The sequence below is a fragment of the Gallus gallus genome, chromosome 26, assembly GCF_016699485.2.
Source record: "Gallus gallus isolate bGalGal1 chromosome 26, bGalGal1.mat.broiler.GRCg7b, whole genome shotgun sequence".
NCBI lineage: Eukaryota > Metazoa > Chordata > Aves > Galliformes > Phasianidae > Gallus > Gallus gallus.
In genome coordinates, this window is record NC_052557.1 from 4,291,779 (window position 1) to 4,312,619 (window position 20,841).

The 20,841-nt window shown below is 51.0% G+C and overlaps 1 protein-coding gene across 7 annotated transcripts in view; it reads right to left on the bottom strand.

Moving 5' to 3' along the window:
- The window catches only part of ANKS1A (ankyrin repeat and sterile alpha motif domain containing 1A), an 85,616-nt gene extending 65,021 nt beyond the window's left edge, over positions 1 to 20,595 (bottom strand). For all 7 annotated transcript variants that reach the window (XR_005841912.2, XM_015298999.4, XM_015298995.4 and 4 more), the window contains exons 1-2: positions 20,358 to 20,595; positions 600 to 680 (exon numbers count right to left, since the gene is read on the bottom strand). Coding sequence is in view for 6 of the 7 variants with exons in the window: in XM_015298999.4 (XP_015154485.2) it covers positions 600 to 680; positions 20,358 to 20,575 (299 nt within the window). In the remaining variant the exon portion in view is untranslated. The remainder of the gene's footprint in view (positions 1 to 599; positions 681 to 20,357) is intronic.
- Between the last annotated feature and the right edge of the window lie 246 nt (positions 20,596 to 20,841).

Consider the following 20,841-nt stretch of genomic DNA (forward strand, 5'->3'; position numbering starts at 1 on the left):
GGAATGTGATTTTATAACATTCCTATTAAATGAGGCCCAAAGAAAGAAATAAAAGAATGCTGAGGGAAGATCAGTGTTATCTTCATTCTAACAGAGCTGAATATGGACTGAAGTCACTGCATCAGCACAAGGAGGATGATTCTATTCAATTCTTCAGTATCTGAAGTAGCAGTGAACAATGCAGGACCTACCACAATGAAGACCAGAGTTATGTAAAAATGTAATAACACACAAAAGCAAATTTCAGGTGGTGCAGGCATAGCAACACGCTGGACACCAGACAGACTGCAGAGGACTGTTACTGGAAAAGCCATCTTTAACATCTTGTTATATCTTATCCAAATTGCTTGCAAATAAAAGGGTGGTTGAAAACCTCCACGCTCTGCCAAATTGTTGAAGACAGACGGACACGGTGCAGCAGAGAATACCTCTAAGCTTTGCTGCACTGATGTTCTTTGCTTGTCCTGAAGATGGTGTAGTGTTGCACCATCACCACATTTTCAGAGGCAACAGCATCAGAGTGGTGAATGCATGAACAAACTGCAGCTTGTAAAGCACATAGCATCCCTTACGATCAAAGGCAGTATAAGATGACTCACTTATGACCATTCAAAGCAGCATGGTGCAGTGGAGTGTATCCAGTACTGTCAACGCAGTTCACATTTGGCCCTCTCCAGATGCTGCAAGACAGAAAACGTACAGGGAACACTTAGGCATACAGCAAACAGACAGACAGACTGCAAGAAAAGGCATCAGCAGAGCTCTCACACTGAGATGGTTACTGGGCAGCTGTGGTTAGGGGTAGCAACACAGAGCAGCCGGCACAGTGTGGGTGTCACAGAGCACACAGGTGCTCCATCAGACATGCTCGGCTCTGAATCAGAGCTCCCATGTTCTCCTAGCAGTTTTCTTGTAGCCAGACACGTGTTCACCAAAAACCATCCTCGTTGGAACACTCAGGTTAACCAGAAGATACGGCCATCAGACATCACTAACTCACACTAACTCTGAAGGACTGTGGGGTTAGGGAAGCCTTCCCCCCATACCAAGAGCTACCGGGGTGTGCAGTGGTGGGATGCAGAGCCCACTCCTGTCACCCGCAGGCTTCACACTGACTTCACACTGCCCAAAAATCACTGCCAGCAGTCCCTGTGGGAAACAGGTGGTCCCCAAGCACTTCCCCTCCCTTGTTCAGAAGTCAAACTCAAGGACTGTAGTATTCATCTCCTCTCCAACCCCTCCAAGGTGTGTGTCCCATTTAGAACACCGGAGCAACACACACAGGATGCCAGCGGTGCTCTTGGTCGAGCTCTCCCCATCATTGCTGCCCCAAGGAAGGGCACAGGAACCCAAAGCAACACTCTCCAATGAAAACAAACCTCTCACCTTCCCCAGACACACTTCACAACAACTCATCAGTCCATCTGCATTGGACTGCTTTAAACTTTATCTTTTCAAGACTTATAAATATAAGACTGGACAATAACACCTCCCTTAACAGAGTACATTTGACTCCTTCATTTTATTTTGAGCTCAGGGTAGAAATTAACAGCACACACAAACCCCCGGTGTAATTGCTTTTAAATAGAGTCACCCATTGCTTTTTTTACAAAATGGGCTTTGCTGATCATTTAACTTCCTCCCCAGCATGCAATCACCACCACTCACTGTTTGGGATGGGGCAGTCTGAGCGGTCACTGGGTTTTCTGCAATAACAGCCATTACTACAGGGGTCCCAGCCAGAAAAACTCTCCACCACAGTCTATAAAAGCAGCAGGAAAGGCACCAAACCAACAGGGACGCTGTGCAGACCAAGTGGAAACAGAAGTCACGCAGCATGCTTGCGCTCCAGCACATTTCAGGTGGGATTTGGGAAGCCCATCCCTGCCGTGATGCCCGACCCAGCAAACCCTACTGAAAGGCTTTGGAGTTCTGGGATGGAGGCTTTGGAGTTCACGAGCTCCTTGGGAGGAGAAACAGCCCTGAGGGAAGCTTTATCTAAGAGGACAGGGAAGTAAGCCACAGAATCCGGTTTGCCAAGGAGCCAGGGGCATCCCTGTGCCCCACTCCCCATTCTGTGCTTCAGAAGCAAACAGCAGATCTCCGTACAGATGAAATGCATCACTTGAAGGGTGATGGATTACATTATGGCCTGAAGATATGAGACCCCAAAACCCAAAGGATGGAGTCTGTAAGGGCTTGTGCCCCATCCAGCTGCAGCGGTCCTGAAGCATGCAGGGACCTGAGCCATTTTCAGACCCTCGTTTATTTTTGGCAGTGGGCTCACCAAGTCTGGTTGCCCAAGCAATTTATTGCTGGATTTAAAGCAGCAATTAATGGTTAAAGACAGTGCCAGAAGGTTTGGGTATAGTCTGGAGCAGGAACAGCTACTGGGGGCTCCAGTCCAAACTCCCAGCACAGCCTCCCTGCAAGCAAATGAACTCCCAGAAAACCCCCTTAGACATGGCCTGGTTCACGTGTTAAACACAGAACTCAGTCAAACAACTGGGAGAGAGAAGCTGGAGCCCAAGCTGGAGCTGGCTCAGCAGCAAGGTCTGGGCACTGCAGGGATACATCTGCTGGGATCCCGTGTGTCCTTCCCCTCCCACCTCACCCCTGCCCATTCATTCTCACTTACACAGAAAGCTTTCATCAAAGAAAGGTCAAATCACTCAGAAGTTCGGTTGGGAAGGATTTAAGAAGAGAATTATTTATACTTCGATGTCAGGTCTACAGTAGAAGCCACCAAGTTCACAGAACCATAGAACCCTTTGAGTTAGAAGGGACCTCAAGGGCTATCTAGTCCAACTCCCCTGCAATGAAAGTTCTCCTGTCTGCACACAAACCCAACCTTCCAACCCACTGCTATCGATGCAATGCACAGCCTACAGTGAGATCCCAAGCTTCTCATTTTAGATCTCAACACACAGGAAAACAAGCCCTACTACAGCCTGCAGAAAGTGAGTTAGAGGGCATTAGAATGGGAACTTGACTTTTGGAAGACACTGCAGTTCCTGCAGAGCATGAAAACAGCCTGAGCTCAATGGAGAAAACATTTTGAGAACATACAGAGAGAAAACCTCCAGCTAGAAGCAGCGTACAAACAACTCTTTGGTATCTCTGCCTGAAGCAGAACAGATTTGCACTCCTTGCAGCCAAGCTGCCCTCAGGCTTGTTGGGCATCTCAGAGCTTTTGCTACAGGGATGAGGGCACCCAAGGACTCTGCTCAGCCAGCCCCAGCTGGGGGCCTCTTCCTGGAGCAGCACAGAAGGAGCATCCAACTCAAAGAATAACAGAATGAGTTGGAAGGGACCCGGAAAGGTCATCTCCCCTCCGAGTCCCGGAGCTAAGCCCAGGGCCAGCATCCCCTCCACAGCAACGCTCCCTCCGATGGCTGCAGACAAGAAATGAAGGAAAACAGGTAAGCGTTGGTGCACGGTGCTGTGAGATCGTGCTGCACCAGAGCCTGAATTATTTCACCTGAACACAGCCACCTCCAGACCTGCTGCCCTGATTTTACAAGTCATTCAAAACTGAGCAAGGTAAACGTCGCCTTCAGCAAGAACAGCTGAGAAGGAACAAAGCAGAGGAGACCCAAACACCAAAACTGCTGCGATGCTCCTCGAGTGCTGCAAGGCAGTGTGCAGGGGATGACTTGGAGAGCCACGAGCGTTTTGTTCCTGCCGTGTCACACTGCCTTGGGACAGGCTCTGCTTCCACACCTCCGTTTTCTCATCTTTAAAATGCAAACACAGCACTGAGAGAAGCAGAGTATAAAATCCAAGCACTGCGTACAGTGGGACAGGCAATTAAAACTGAACACGAAGGATATAAGAGGAGCTCTGAAAACTGCAAGGTCTGTTCTGCTGGAACTAACTCTTGCACCCCGTTTCTCTTGCTCTGTGATTCAGCAAATGCTGTAGCTTCTTAAAGAAAGCTTCCTGTTTGTCAAAACTGCTGAATAAAGCACATCGCTTCAGGTCATGATCAAGAGTTCTTCTGAACAAGAGGATATTTGTCCTCTTGCTTATTTTCCATGTATTCCTTCCTGTAACTTTACTCACAAAGCTGCGTAGGGCATCAGGCTGCAGCAAAGCCCAGCTTAAAGAACAACTCCACTTTTTCAAATGCAGCGATGAGCCCTCAGGTCTGCAGCCTCTGATCTGTGCTGCAAAGCAACAGGAGGTGTGTGCATACGGACAGAAAGCCACTGCCACCCTAATGCGTTTACAAGCTTAGCACTCAATACAAGACATGAGAACTCAGCCCAGATGCCTGGAGACGTGGTTCAATGGCCCAGAGATGAATGGTGACCAGGGCAGTGAGGCTGGAGGCTGTGACTCCTCGTGCATGGCCTGCAGGACATCACCCACACACACAGCCCCGTTCTTAATATCCACGCGGCCGCTAAATTCTCGCAGCCCTCCGTTGGTATTTCCTGCTCGTAGACTGATAATACAAACAACCCGAATGCTTCGTGCAAGAATTCAAGTTGAGGAAGTGGACAAACGAAGCTGCTGATGCAGGCTGGAGGAGATTAAAGCAGCCTGGGCCAGGGGGAACATGGCCGGAGCCCAGCAATACTCCTCAGCCCCTCTTGGCAGGGTTAGCAGAGTCCCCAGCGAGCAGCTTGGTTAGAGCACAGCAAGCAGAGCCCGAGTGGGGATCTTGAGCTTACAGAGCTCACCACACTTCTTCATGCAGATTTTTCTTTGCTATGGAGAGCAGAGCTGGGACAACTCCCTGGCTGCCCCCCTCCTGAGCTCTACGTGCACTGCCAGCCCTGCACGCCTTCTGCATTCCCTTCTTTCTGTTCTGCAGATTCTTTCCCAGCTCGGCTCTCGAGGCACACCAGCACCAATGGGACTGCACCCAGCCCTGCTCCCCGGATCCATCACACAGCACCCACCAGAACCACAATTCATGCAGCAGAGTTCACACTGAAAGCATGGTGGTTGAGAGCTTGGCGTTACCATTTTACAGCTGCGGTATCAGTTACACAAATAAATCAGACTCGTTACAGAAGATGCGGGTGGCCATTCACAGAAGATAATTACATCAAGCTTGCAGAGCATCCCAGCATTTTAAACTCATGCAGAGGTCTCACTCCACATTCCAGCCCTGCCCGAGAAGCCTTTGCTATATGCAAAATCCTCCCACTAACGCCACTGCCTTCTTGGCTAAAATACAACTTCATATGCTTAAATGCAAGGGAGGAAGCTGACCCCACGTGCTTCTCAGGACCCGAGAAACCTCAAGGAGCTGTTGGGGGGATGCAATGCATGGAGCAGGCTGCACGGCCCTGGGAGAGCCAAAGGCCACCAGCTTTCACATGCAAAGCAACAGGGGAGTCAGAGCACAGCACAGCCAAAAGCACTGAGAAAAGCACGGAGAAATCCCCCACACTGAGAGCAGAAAGTTGCATTGAAAAATAAAATAACACAGTGGTGAGATGAATGGGGAAAAGATTCCAGAGCTCAAATAACGATGGGCAGATTAATTGCAGGCAGGTCAAAGAGCAGGCTGGGATTCAGAGGGCTGGTGGGCCACAAATCTCCAGTTCTGGGCAACAGGAGAGCACTGGCCCCACTCATGGGAATGAGCACACTGGAGAGGACAGGGATGCACAGCGTCAGCCCACTGCCTTAATGCTTCCTCGAGGATATAGGGAAACCTCACCAAAACACAGTTCTGCAAAGCAGGAGTCTGCTCAGCAATTAACACACAGGAGTAGGAGAGCAACACCTGTAAAGAGAGAACATTAGGCCGTAAGCATCCCATTCTGAGATGTGAGAAGAAGAAAAGGGGCAGAGCGGACACACGGATCCTGCTGGGATGGGAGCACTGTGCCATGGAGACATGGAGCAGAGGGTAAAGCTGCAGCTGAGACACGTGCACGGAATGCACAGCCATGGCCAAGCCCAGCCCTGCACCGACCCTGTGAGCTCCTTCCAACAGGGAAACGATGCCAACACCTCTGCAGCAGAGGCTGTTAAGGCGGGGATGACTCACTTCTTGCCATCAGCAAAGTCTCGATGGCGCAGCTCTGGGATTCACGTTGTGTCAGCAGTGCAAAGTGGGGCTGTGCTGTGTGGCAGAGGTAACACAACTGCTTGGCGATTCCCACAGCAGCAATCCACACCTCACCGCGTGTTTCTGTGCTCTGCACAGCAGCGTGGGCTTACAGCAGGCAGAGCCCAGGCAACCCACCAGGGAACAACAACTGTGTTTCCAATTAGAGCTCGCAGGTGAGGGCACGCAGCACGCATTGCGCACAGCTCTCTACTGCTGGAGGTGCTTCCCCTGCACTAATTGCAGGCGGCTGCTTCCAGAAAATTCCTTCCCGCGGCACAAAAAGGAGTGCAGTTTCCCAGTGCAGGCATTTCCTTGCACATAAAACAAATCTCGAGCACCGAACTCAGTGGGAGCCCGCTGAGAGCTTTACCTCGCAGCACAAAAGGTAACGGCCCCACCTAAGAGCAGTTTCCTGATTTATGGACATATTTCTGGGCAGGATTTCTTTTGCAGCTGCATTCGGGTTGTTAGCAGACCTGGCAGAAGCTAAGGAGCCATTCCAACAGCTGCATCCACAAATCTGAAGGAGGGACAGTTGAATGAAAGCATGAGACGAATGTTTCCATCGCATCAACTAGGAAAACTCATGGATATCTAAATAAATCAATGGCAGCAGGAGGGCAAGTCTGCCATCTCAGCTAGTGCTCAGGGAGCAAAGAACGGCTGAAAGGAGACAGCAGAGCCCTGTAACATCATCACAGCAAAGAAAAACGGGGTTGGTTTTTAATGAGAACGACTTTTTGATCCCCGACACACATCTGGAACTCTTCCCTTCCAAAATGTTGGCCCAAAGCAGGTTTGGCACACGAGAAAAACAACTTCCTTTGCAGCAAAGTTGTCACAGCGCCCGGTTTCCAATAGGGGATGTAAAGCTGAAGTTCCCCAAGAGATGAGAATCTGTGCATTGGGTGGGGGTGGGAATGAGCCCGACACCTCACTTAAGGCTCATGTTCATCACTGCCTTTTCCTTTAGCAGAGTGTTTTCAACACTACTAAGAGCACTAAACTGATACCAAACAGAAAGCTTAATCCTACTGCACTAAGTGAGATAGGCAGGGAAGGTTGCATTAATACCTGCAAGCAAGGCAGCTGGCTGTAAGAACCAAAACACAATGCCATGCACAGGTGGAGCCATGGGACATCACCTCTGTCCTCTTCTCCAGCACCAGCAGAAACAGCTTCCAGTCCTTCTGTACTCTCTGAAAGCATCAGGGCTTGCTCCTTAGCATTTAGCAGTTATTTGGCAATGGCAGCACTGCATGAGTGCAGCAAAGAAGCTAAAACGCTAAACATTAAGGGTTCAAAACCCAGTGCATTCCTCACATCCCCCCGGATCCACCAGAGCCAGACAAGTTTAACAAGGTACGCTTTCCTTCAAGTCAGCTGACCACAAACTCCACTATGTGATGACAGTGGACAGGGAAAAGCAGACACCTCAGGAGGGCAGGACAGCTGTCAGGGACCACAAGGACAGAGCCACACGTGATACCACTGCCCTGCTTCAGAGCTCTGGGCTCTGCCAGCACATGTGCTCTCACCATGCCCAGCAATGAAAGCAGAGCTGCTGACGAGGGATCTGAAAGCAAAAGCTCTCAGAGCAATAGCAGTCCTGAAAGGGATCAGCTCAGGAGCTGGAAGGGCCATCAGGAGGTTGTTCTGGGCTGCAAGACTTGACCTAATGGTGTAAGAACAGTCCCAGCCACCACTAACCTCTGGGACTGCAGGTCCCGCTATGGTGACACAGGGGAGGGTTGGCATCACTAATAGAAAGCAGTCACCCAAGCTGAAACTCCCCGCTAGGAGGAGGGCAGCCCTACCCTTACAGATGGCTGCTGGCAGTGGAAATGCATCTCTTTAAACTTAATGTGTGGGGGTGGTGGTGGGCTCAGTCACCTCCCGCATTATGCAGCAGCAAACAGACAGGATAGGTCACTCGTGCATGCTGCCTTCATCAAAGAACCCCTCTGAGCAGGAGGCAAAACAAATAGCTGCAGGGGAGGAAAAGCCAGGTCTGCTTGGAGTGCACGTGCTGCCCTTTATTCTTAAAGCCATTACAGACACTCGCCCTGCAAGCTGCTCCCATTACCGAGCGCTTCCAGCTGATTACATGCAACCAAGCAGAGCTCGCACACAACGAGGCTCTGCATTCTAGCACTGATGGTGGGGGGACTGGAGAGCCAGACCTCAACAAAGCTCTTCTGAAACACCATTTAAAAAAAATAAATGTATCGACCATCGAGACAAGGGACGCCGAGCAGTCAGCACCTGCAGGGATGAGTGGCAGCACGGGAAGCATCCCCCCATACACACAGTGCATGGGCAGCACTCTGCTGGGGAGAGACAAAGCACAAAGGGAAGGTAACACCAAAATGTTGTCCCCATAGGCTCCTGCAGCCCTCACCTTTTGGGCTGACCCACATAACGCTTCCTGAGATGACAACAGTCAGAAAAGATGAAGGGATTCCAGAAGAAGAGGGGAAATGCTCACTTAAAGCCATTAAAAAAGGAAAGAGTTTGCACCTAGTATCCAATGCACATAAACGAATTTGAGATGCAGTCTCCACTATTACCTTAATTGCATTTTCCAACTGGAACGCCTATATTCGTCAGGAAGCAAACATTGCCCACCCAGGGCTCTGAGGTAGGATTTTACCTGAAGCACTGACTTCAAAAGCTCCTTTTCTTTTCCTAAGGGGAGAAACTGACCTCTACGGACAGCCAACATTCTGCAAAGTGCTCGCAACTACTTTAATGAGATTTACTAAATGCTGATTTGACAATGAATCCTCTTCTGCACCTGATTAGATTGTTTTCAAGGAAAATGAACGAAAGAAAGCAAAACACTCCTGCACAAATTCAATAAACTGAGCAGCATTACAGATGTCACCAAACAGCCTGGAGCTCTCAATATCCCACAACTGCAGCTGGAACCAGCAGCACTGTGAAGGTAAGCACTCCTTGCTCTTCATTCGAAGCTGAGCTTTACATTTGCCACGGTGCTGGAGAAGATGCAACTAAAGGGAGGAAAAGACAGCATTTAGCTGTCTAGGGGCAGAAGATGGGGCTCTGAGCACTTGGTGGAGATGTGGGGGTCCCTCTGCAATGCAGGGAGTGGGACCAGAAGGCCCTTAGAGGTACCTTCCAACTCAAATGGTTCTACGATTCTACATGAGCAGAATACATCCAGGACGTGCAGGCTCCCAGGTTCTGCTGGCAATTTCTCACTAAGTGCCACATGTGCCCTCCATCCAAGCACTTCCACTGCACCAAAGCAAGCTGCCTGGGCAGCCACAAATCCCTGATCAAAAGCACTGAGCAGCTCAGGCTGCAGTGCTGGGCTGCAGCTGGCAAACTCACACTGCGTTCCCCCCCCCTTTTCTTTCTGTGAGAGCTACAGAACCCCACAAGACTTGACAGTCAACCAACAGAAATAGAGCAGCACGTCTCGAACTGTACACATCCACCTGCCCTGCCAACTTCTGACACACAGACTCACAAAGGCTCTGAACGTAGAGCAGAAAACATCGCCAGAAGGAATTTGAGCAAGAAACGCAGAGTGCATTTCATTCCCACTGCCTGTCACTGCCCTCATGCAGGGGAACTGATGCACCAATTAAGTGCTTTGGGTTGGCAGGACACATCACTCTCCGCTGTCTGCTCTGTGGAGCTCCTAGATGCTCGTTGTCAGACAAAATCAACGGGATCAGATCCAGCCAAAGTGACTGTTTATTTTTTCCCCAGCACCCACAGTGATCTCATCCCATACACAGCTCAGTGTGAATTGGGATTTCCAGCAGGGAAGCTTGCATCTAGGATGAAGGGTGATGTGCTGCCTGCTATCCTTCCATGCACAGACTGTTCCGTCTGCAGAGGGGCTCAGGTGGTCCCTGTAGCCATGGTGCCCTCCAGGCCATGCACAGCCACCTCTGTGTCACCTGCCAGCCTGCTCCTGCTGCCACAGCACAGGGAATTCCCTCTCAGACCACTGCTGATGCCTGACCTGGAGCAGATGAGAAACAGGTAAATAGGCCAAGTGGAGCAGAGAGACAGAACAAATTACCCCTGCCCTACATCAATTATAAAGCAAATGCAATTGGTTTGTACCAGTAACTACATCCAGAGTGCACTTCTGCCTTAGGGAGACTTAAAAAAAAAATTAGATGGTGGCTCACATACCATCCATCTCCCTGTAACACTGCTGAGATCAGTGATGTGGGGGTTCTGAATCCAGGCTGGCACTGTGTGCTGGATTGCCTGGGCATGGAGGGAGCCCTGCATGCCTCAGGACAGACCCATGGGGCACCAACGTGAGCAGGGAGAAGCAGTAAGCTTCAGGGAAAAGCAAACTGTGCTGTCTGCTAGTGAAACCTGAACACAACAGGATGGGGGAATGAGGCCCTCAAGGAAGGGAGCACAGGACCAGGCGAGGACTGCCAGCAATGCTGGCACAAGTGAGGCAGCTTCACACAGCTGCACTGACTGCAGATGGAATTCCTTCTCGATGAGCTTGTTAGCTGGTTAGGGAAGTGACAGAACGAGAGAGAGCAATGGCATAAAGGCAAACAGAAAAGTGACCTACAGCGGCTTCCAGGGAAAACTGAGGACACAACAGACTGGGTCATGGTCACAGAGCACTGTGATAAGCTCCTGCTCAGTCCTGGCTTGCATCAAGCAAACACAGAAAGCATCAGCTTAAGACTCACGGCACAGCAGTTCCTAAGGAAGCTTATGGAAACTGGGATGGCTGCAAAAGGGAACAGTTGTGCACTTGAGAGGCAGTTTCTTTGTTAAATACAGCTCCCTCAGCCAGAAGATGCATTCAGCAGCAGAGCCCTTCCCAGCCTCACATTCTTAACACACAGGTACAGATGTACATGCATGCTGGACTATTAAACTGTAAACTGATGCAGAGGCATTGCCTCTAACAAGTCCAGGGACACTGCAACTCAATCCCAGCAAATAACTGTATCTGAGCCATAACAAGGCTCACCCATGCAGCTATACAATGGTTCCAGGGTACCTCATGTTGCTTCAGCATCTCCCCATCACCAACAGAGACTGCCTTTGGGGTGAGGAAGCACAAACTCCTTTTTCTCCTGACCTTCTCATGGTAGAAGCAGTGCACACAGCCACCTCGGAGCAGCACCGAAGACCATTACAATGTGCCCCGTGCTCCTGAAGAACTTAGAGCAGAAAGCAAAAGCCAAGCATGAGTGAGCTGGGGAGAACACTGAGCTCTTAACCACCTCACACTCAGATAACATCAGCAAGAAAAACCTCAAGTCTTGCAAAGCAGTTAAGGTCAATGAAGAAGGATAAACAGCTTACCGTGTATTTACGCACACACAACTTAAACACAACATTTAACACTCATGTTTATTTTGAGATTCAAATTCTTCCTTCTTGCTAACCTGACCTCAAGAGCCAACATACACCCTCCACCTGCATCTGAAAAACAGGGCCCAGACGACAGGAAAAAAGCTTGGGTCGGGAGCTGCACATTCACAAGGATGAGCCTGTAGGCACAGTGAGTCAAAGCAGAGGCTAAGAACAGCGCCTTGACTCTCCCAAGTCATTCCAGAGCTGTACTTAATGATTTTTGGGCTTGAATCTACTACAGTAAATCCTCTGTGAAGGCAGCACGGGCTCTGTGGGACAGCAGGAGCAGGACTGCCCGCCTCCCCTGATTTGTTTCCAGGCCTCAAAAGAAAGCAGGATGGGGTCCGTGCTGCAGCTCAGCCACTGTGTCCAGCTCTGGGCTCCCCAGTTCAAAAAAGACAGGGATCTCCTGGAAGGAACCCAGCAGAGGGCCACAAAGATGATAAAGGGCCCAGAGCATCTCCTGTGTGAGGAAGGGCTGAGGAACCTGGGTCTGTTCAGCCCGGGGAAAAGAAAACTGAGAGGGGATCTGATAAATGTTTATAAATACCTAAAGGGATATGGGAGGCAAATGGATGAGGCCAGGCTCTTCTCAGGGGTGTGTAGTGATAGGACAAGGAACAATGGCCTAAAACTTGAACATAGGAGAATAACTTCTTTATGGTAAGGGTGATGGGAGTGATGAAACAGGCTGCCCAGGGAGGGTGCGGAATCTCCTTCTGTGGAGATATTCGAGACCCATCTGGATGCCTACCTGTGTAACCTGCTGTAAAGAACCTGCTTTAGCATTGGGGTTGGACTCTAGGATCTTGAGGTCCTCTCCAACCCCAGCACTTCTGTTATTCTATGATTCCCAGCAGTGCTCTCAGCCCGGGTGCTGGGAAGCACATTGGGATAACAACCTCCAAGTTTGGTATACTCAACTCTCATCTTCTAAGCTTTTCTCGTTTCACCCTTTTTGCAAAGTAATTCCTGTTGTTGTTAAATGAAACATCCCCAAAATACCAAACCAAGCACTAAGAGCGCACACCCTCCAGATGCTGCGTGTTTTCAGCTGGTTTCAACTCAGTGGAGATGAGCCATAGAGTTCAGACTCCACCAGGCTGAACCGAGAGCCCGATGTCATGAGAGGAACGCAGTGATTTCACACTGCACAGAGGGAGTTACTAACAGCACTCCAAGACAACCAGAAGTCACCCTTGGGGGATGGCAGGATAAATCAAGGCTCCTCAAACGTCTCTTATAGGACAGCCAACACTTCTTCACACTTAACACTCTGCAGCAAGAAACCATGGCTTGAAAAAAAAATCACTGGGTACTGGGAAACCAAAACCCAGGTCCATGGCACCTGCACAACGTATTGAAGTCATCTGATGGCCCTCATGATCCTTAAAGAGAACTAAGATTAAATGCAAAGCTTTCAATCCTCCAGAGATCAAGGTTTTAATCAGAAACCTGTTGCTCCTTCCTAAAACAAAAGGCTCTGGTTTCCAGCAGCAAGGAGAGGGCTGGGAGCCCATCTGTGCCGCAGCACTAGCCGCCTTTAATCGGATTACATTCTAAAACCAGGCAATTTACTTGGTGATGCCAAACTTGAAAGGATTGCTCATCGTGTCTTAATTAGGATGAGGCAAAAGTCATTTCACCTAATTTCCAGCCCACTTCAGTATTAGATTTGAAGGCAACCTATGACATTTTCAGGCTTGTTTGGCGTAAGAGTCTGAAAACCAGCAGGCAATAGGATTAGATATGAATGTAATGAGATAATGTATTTAAATATTATTTATGGCACTCACTTTCAGGCAGGGTTGTGTTCTTGCATCCTCAGTACGCAGCACTGCATACTCCCTTTTAGCTGGAAAAAGCTTGAGGTCTATTCTTAAATTTAATTTCACCTTAAAAGAAACCATGTGTTTAAATAACAAGGGGAGAGTGCTAATGTAATCTGGGTTTACCAAACCTAAACAACGTGAACTCAAACTCTTGCTTCCCTTAAGCAAAATAACACAGGCTCTCGGAGAGCTTTGCACTAGCCCTGCTTGCACATTCCTGCTTTAAACGCAGCTTCTGCAGATCCCTTTACATCCAGATAGATTCAGATATATACATTGATTTTAATCTGAAACACTCAACCATGCAAGGCAGGATGTATCAAGTCAGGAATGTGCATGCACACGTGGTCTCTCCACTTGGCATCTTACGTGGGGCTTCCCAAACTTCTCACATGCTCACCTTTACTAACCACTGGGGAAAAGAGCTACGTGAATGGGGCCGTAATGAGCCACAGACTGCTCAAATTCTTGGTCTGGGCAAAAGTCAAGTAAAAATCCACCCAAATACACACACAATACAGGTAAAGAACAGGGCTTTACCCTCGAGCACCTGACCCAGCAGTGTGAGTGCTCCATGGGATCTTCTTCCAGGACAAACACCTACAGAGAACTGCCCTGGCACAGGGCACCCAGCTGAGCCCCACACTTGCTTTGAGCTAAAGGGTACTCAAGAAGATTCCAAAATTCATCTTGGCTTCCCAAAGGCCATCATTTCCCAGTCCATGCAACAAAGGGCTACCCTGACAAACCCTGATCATTAAAGCAAGTCGTGGTGGTTCCCTGCAGGACAGAGACACGAAGAACATCCAGGGACTGCTCTGCATTGAGGCACTGCCTTACTTTGGGCAGGACATGTCCCCAGTGGGGGTGGCAGCAATCAGCCCTTTGGGAAAGAGAGAAGCCTGTACATACACACCTCGGCACTGCTTTCTTCCTGAGCACAGTTCACACCTTTCTGCCCTCCTGGCCTTTAATTAAGCATTTTACCCCTCCATTGGACTATCGAAGATCTTTCTTTGAAATGTTAGTGCATCTGGGACTGGAGCTGTCAGCCAATTCCTGTTTTTCTCCTTTCTGCAGAGAGCAGCTGTATTAGCTTCTCTAGTCTGTTGCTATAGAAACAAATCAATCCTCAACAGTTTTATTTTTACCATTTTTCTGTGAAATAGGATTTCTCTCCTTTCCAAGCCTGAGCTGTACTCCAGAGCCAGCTCTTCGGGACGGGCACGGTGCCACGTCCACATCAGAAGAGCCTCACACCTGGGGGCAATCCAAAGAGGAGACCACCCCCACCCCATCTAAAGGCACCTCCACGAGGATGCTTCACCTTGAGCCGGTGGCTGCAGCGCTCCTGCAGTGCTGCTGTCTCCAGGTGGCACAGGAGGATGACAGCCGTGCTGGGGACACTCACCCATCCCTGCAGCCAGGAACCACAGCACAGCTCACCCATCCTCACTGCAGAGCAGCCTGCAGGAGCTTGTCTCATCCTCATCCAAGTGTAGCTGCCAGGGAGTTTTCCCTTTTGGTCTGAGATGAATGCAGGTGTAATCCGTGATCTATGACCTCTGTTCTGCATCCCTTCTTTCACTTCTGTCTTTCACAGCCTGCTTGCTTTTCTTTCAGTCACCCTAAAACAATGCACTGCATTAAAAACCACCACTGGATGAGCACTGTTTCTTGGCTCAGTTGCTGCTCATATATCAAATGCTGTTTCATACATTCATCTTTATAAAGCTGAGCTCTTTGCCAAGCAACCTCGATCCAGCAGCTCCTCTCCCACAAACACACAATTGGGGATCACTTCACACAAAGCTGCTGCAGGACAACAGCTCTTGGAGCAGCAGAGAACAAGGGGAGAGCCTGCCCCTCCACACCTGCAGGCTTCCACCCCCCCTTGTATAGGATCTAGGAACAGGGCCATCACAAATGAAGCTGTTCTGCTGGGTCAGCCAGCTGGAGCAAGTTACTCTGGCACAGCCCCACGAATGCTCAAGCATCCATTGGGGAATGAAAGCAGGAGAGGACAAGATCACTGCTGCACAAGTGTAGTCATAGCCTTCAAGTCTCCTTCTTAGTTGTCAAACCCCATTTTTTCAGCATTCAGCAACCAGCCCAACTCGGTACAGCTCCTGCCTTCAGAACACGCTGTGCTCTGGATGCACTCGCATCTGCAGTGATGTTCCTCCAGTTTCAGGCTTGCAGACTGAAGCAAACCTACAGAAGTGTTGGCATCTCATTGCTTGGGCAGCTCCTGTTTGTTTACACACAGAGCTGTGGGTTTCGTGCTGAAATTCCTGCACACAGCTCAACTGCAGGACAAGAAATTGGGGCATACACAAATCAAAGAGCTGGCGGGGGATCCCTCTGCCAACCACTCAGCCTGCTGAAACCTCACAAACATCCCTTTGGCCAGCAAGGTAAATATGGACAAATCCTTCTGCATGAACACTGCTGAACGCAGCTGCTAACCCAGCATCAGTACAGCCAACCCTCAAATCCTGGAGATGCAAATGTCAAGTCTGCATCTGGTGTTTGAAGCGAGCCATCAGCACCTGCTTGGTCCTCAAGCTTCTCTGGGGAGGCTTCAGCCAACTTTGAGTCAGTCCTGCTCAGGGCACAAAAAACACACAGCCATGAACAACCCATGTGTGAGCACTGCAAGATGAAGCTCCTGGAAGGGGTGTTACCCAGCAATGGGAAGCACTGGGAACTGTGCTCCATGCCCACCTGGGTGCACTGCTCTGACATGGGGATGTGGCAGTGACACAGAGCCTGAGCTGCCCGGCACTCCTCGTGCCACAGCATTGCCAGTGTGGCTGTCTGAGGTCGTGCACTGAGCTGCTGGCATAGAACACAAACCTCAGCACGTGAAGTGTTTCAATGCTGCATTAGAAGATCACGCAGATGCAGAACGCTTCAGAGTCATTGCCAATAATTGCAGCCTTCCTGAATTCTTTAGGAAGTGCTTTGGAAACAATTTGCAATGTAAGACTTGGTGCACATCTAACACCTGTGGTGCTCGTACTCTCAGCAATATCAGAGTGATCTGCCCTGCTTTGCTGTGTGCAAGGCAGGGTGGGGAGCAGAAGAGTTCAAAACTGGGCGAGATACTGTTAATGACAGCCCTGAGAAAAGTGAAAACACAGCCATGGTGTCTGTATGCTTCATAAGAATGCTCCAAGAGGAACTTCCTCTTGGTGAGGGAAGGGAAAGACGAGGAAACATTCTGTTGGCACCTTTACACAGCCCTGGAAGTTGGACCTTGGAGCCAGGCGGCTGCTCCCCGCCCCACGTCACCCAGCAGTGGGGCTGTGCCTCCTGGCTGCCAGCCCTGGGCACGCAGAGCTCAACATCTGAACCCTGTGCTCTGCTCCCCGTGTTTCTCACCTCATTTTTCCTCAGTACAGGAGGGTCCAGGCACCAGGAACTGCTCAGGGAACAGATAACCCTCAGAAAGCGTTCTCCAGTAAAGCACTAACAAACATCTTTAAGCCATCAAGCTGTGCAGGAACAAATATAAAACCCCACATACAAAACCCCACTTTTTCATTTAAGTAAAAATCATTTTTCCCGACTTTAACCACACTTGGACTACTTGAAGCTACTTTAAGTGTTTAACCATTGTACCATGTCATTTCCTAACCCAAAGAAAACACTCGCCAGTAATAACTGCAGCAAATTGAGTGGAACACTTGCTGTGGCTTCAGCAAAGGCAGAACCAGATCCTTCCCCACAACAGATGCATGCAGAACGCCCCAACTCCCTGCAAAGCCTGTCCCTGATGGACCTATAGGAGCTGACACAGCCCAACAGCAGCCTCAGTCCCCCCTCTCACCTACACCTCACCCATCTCTTGACATCAGCTGTTGAACAGCAGTTGCTTTTTCTGCAGGGTTCTGCTGCCCAGTGGGGTGTGTTTTCCTACCAGATATTTTTAGCATTACGGAGCAGCACGTTTGCCCCCCTGGGGAGAGACTTCATCTTAATTCCACCTCAGCGTTTCCTTCTCGTTTGACTTCTCACAGTCTATCACATCTTGCTTCCTGCTTACCTGCACAACGCGTGATTGCAGTGGGAGGTGTCATGCTGTGATCGGAGCCGGGAGCCTCAGGCCCCACTAAAGCTCACATTGACATCCCAACAAATGCAGTGATGTAAAACCCTTCCCACTGAACACTGCTGGGGGCACCTCCTGTGCCTTCTGGACCGGCATTTGTTCTCTGTACAGAAGTGGCACCACATCCACGGTGTGTCTGAGCAAACAGCTGCTTTGTACCCACCTCCAAACTGTGCTTCTTGGCTTGGGACGGCCAAGACTGAATGCAGAGAGCAGGCAGTGAGACTGCTGCAAAATAGGAACTGGAACATCGTGCTAGCATTGGAGAGAGCAGGAACCAGCTGGGGAAGGAGCAGGCGAGCAGACTCATCCCTTCTAAGCACCTCCAAATCAAAGCCTTCTCATAATACATGTACAAAAGTCCCTGCTCTGGGTAGTTACTTCGTGCTTTCTTCACTCACCAGCACTGAGAGCGTCTATTGCTTAACCTTCAACCTCCACGTTACTCCAAAGCTGCTGTTGCTGTCTGTTGGGACGCTGCACTCTGGGGACAGCTGAGCTCAGGGGTGACCCATCAGTGCCCACCACCTCCTCCCACATCACATCCCTTTCATTTCCCAACCACCGGCTTTCCATCAAGTGTCAGGCAGACAGAATTTCATATTCCCTGTTTCCAAAGCCTTGAAGTTATTTAAAAGGAGGACAGCAGGGCAGAGCTGGCTGTAATTAAACACTGCTGTGCACCCTCCTCCCTACCCCCAGGAGCTCCTGACCCACGTTGGAGCTGCTCTCCGGAACCGATGGGGCTGCCACCATGAGGGTTTGCCATCACATTTGGGTCAGGCATTGCTGCAGCCACACTGATTGCCAGACACCGACCACCTGCCCAGCCTGCAGAGCAGCCAGGAGTGCAGCAGTGTGTTCCCACGACACAAAGTCACCACCGTGCGCTGTCGGTGAGCGTGGCAGAGCTGTTACAACTGGAGGTTGATAACACTCATGGTGTGTATTTAACTCAGCTGACCCTCTCCACTTTATCTAAACAGCCCCTAAGTACATCCATCTTCTGGAGCAGACAAGCCTGAAGGGTTCCGAGCCAATTTCCCACTCAGAACAAGGGCTCAGTGTTTTTAACATATTAAATGAGAAGGAGAAATTTTGACCCAAGAGTAGATTTGCATTGCAGAGAAGCAGATGTACACACCAGGGAAGCATAAGGACTGGCAGCCACAGGGCTCTGTGCTCAGAGTGTAACAGCAAATCTCTGATACAGTTATTGAAAACTGGATCAAATCTGGCTACAAACAGGCAAGCTGTATCCTTCCAGACACTCAGACCATAGTGATGGCACAGCTCAGAAATGGGCTCAAATCCCCCCCTCCTACCCCCAAACAAACTACTTGCTCAGGGAACAGAAGAACAGTGCTGGACCAGCAAAAAAGCTGCAACTCATGAAATGCACCAGCAAGTGGCTTCCTTGGGAGATGCCGAGAAAAAAAAAAGGGGAGGAGAAAACACTAACAAACATCTAAAAGCTTCAAAACAGAGTGAATTACACAGCATGGTCCTTTAAATGCAAAAAGCAAAGGAGCGTGCCCTCCTTCTGGGTGCCCATGCAGCAAACAGCACAGCTGACCCTGAGCTGCCAGCCACTGTCAGGCTGAGCTATGGCAGAGCAGCGCTGCTGCAAGCAATGGAAGTTATTGAGGGTGAGCATGCACAGAGCACATGCAGCGAGAGGACACCTTGCTGAACACCCAGCTGCACATCTAACCTGTAAATTCACCCATGACTGGAGGAAACCCACGCACAGTCACCAGCCCCTGCTGGCATACTGACCCAGAGTCCTCATCCTCCAAACACACGTCTTCCCAGTTACACCAGTCTGCTGCAATCAACCACAATCAGCAGCACCTGCAGCTTGCAGCAGCCCAGAGGGGCAGGCAGGGCCAAAGCCACCACGGGGCAGCACCCAGCCCTGCTGCACTGCTCCCCCAGCTTACAGCCTCACCTCGGGGCACAGAACCCCAGGGACTGTGCTCCCAGCCCCTGCAGCACCACCTCCTCAGTGCCATAGCCTCAGGGCTGCCCCAGTCTACGCTCACACGCCCTACATACCCCACAGTGCCTCATCCCATCCTCTTCACACACTCCTTTCAACCCTCACAGGCCCAGTCCCCAGGGGCAGCAGTTCCCAGTTCCTCGTTCATTTACAGTACAGACACATCCACATCCCACTGGGCTCCATCCCACACCATGCCATGGGAGCTCAGACAGCCCCTGTCCCACAGCCCTCCCACCCACACATTCCACTCCATGAGCAGATTCCAACCCACAGCTTCCCCCGTCCCACAATCCCTTCCTCACCTCCCAGCACACCAACAACCTACCAGTCCCACAACCCCCAAAAGCCCCCATATCCTATCAACCCCACAATCCCTCCCTGCCCCACAGTCCTACAACACCCCTACACCCACACTTCACCTCAAGCAGTACAGTCCTCCAAGCCTCTCAGCCCCATACACACTCCCTGGGCCCCAACTCTAAGATCTCACCAGCACACACACCTCTATTCCTTCTCCACAGCCCGACAACGCCCCAACCCTATGCACCCCACAACTCTAAGCTCCTATAAACCTCAGTGCTCACCTCAGGAGCCTAGACACACTCAACACCACACCGCCTTGCCCACATCCCATCCCACAGCCCCACTCCCAACCCCTGAGCTTTCACCCACAGCTCCCAGCCCCAAACTCCCACCTCCTACCCCACAGTCCCGCAGCCCCCCCATCCCTCACCCCACACAGCCACCCTTACCCAGAAACCCTCCCCATGCTCCTCACCCCACAGCCTCAAGCCCTGCACTCACTTCTAAACACAGCTCATCCGCCCCACGGGCCCACAGCTTCATGGCCCCACAGAGCTCCCCAGGCCCGCAGCCCCACAGCCCTACAATGCCTTCATCCCTCAGTGTCCCCAGCCCCACAGTCCCCTCAGGGCCCCCCCGGCTCACCTCAGCAGACTGGACAGCGGGTGTCCCACACCACCACCTCCACCACCTCCTCCACCGCCGCTTCCACCTCCTCCACCACCCCCGGAACCTCCACCACCACCTCCGCCGCTTCCCCCGGAACCGAATCCAGAGCTGAGACGTTTTCCCGACAGCAGTTTCTCCACAGCGGGCAGGTTCCCGGTGCGGGCGGCCTCCAGCAGCTCCTGCTCCTTCCCCATGGCCCGGCCCGGCCGCCGCCACCGCCTCCCGCCAGGCCCCGCCCCGGAAGGATGCTCGGGGGGCGTGGCCTGCGGGCGTGTGGGCGTGGCCTGCGGGCGTGTGGGCGTGGCCCGCCGAGCCGTTTGTCCTCCCGAGAGTGGGCGTGGACTTCTGTGAGTGGGCGTGGCCTGATATCCCGCAGGCCCCGCCCCCATCCAGGGCGCTCCGGAGGACGGCCGCCTTTTCATCCCCTTCCTTTTCGTTAATCAGTGTAACCGATGTGAAA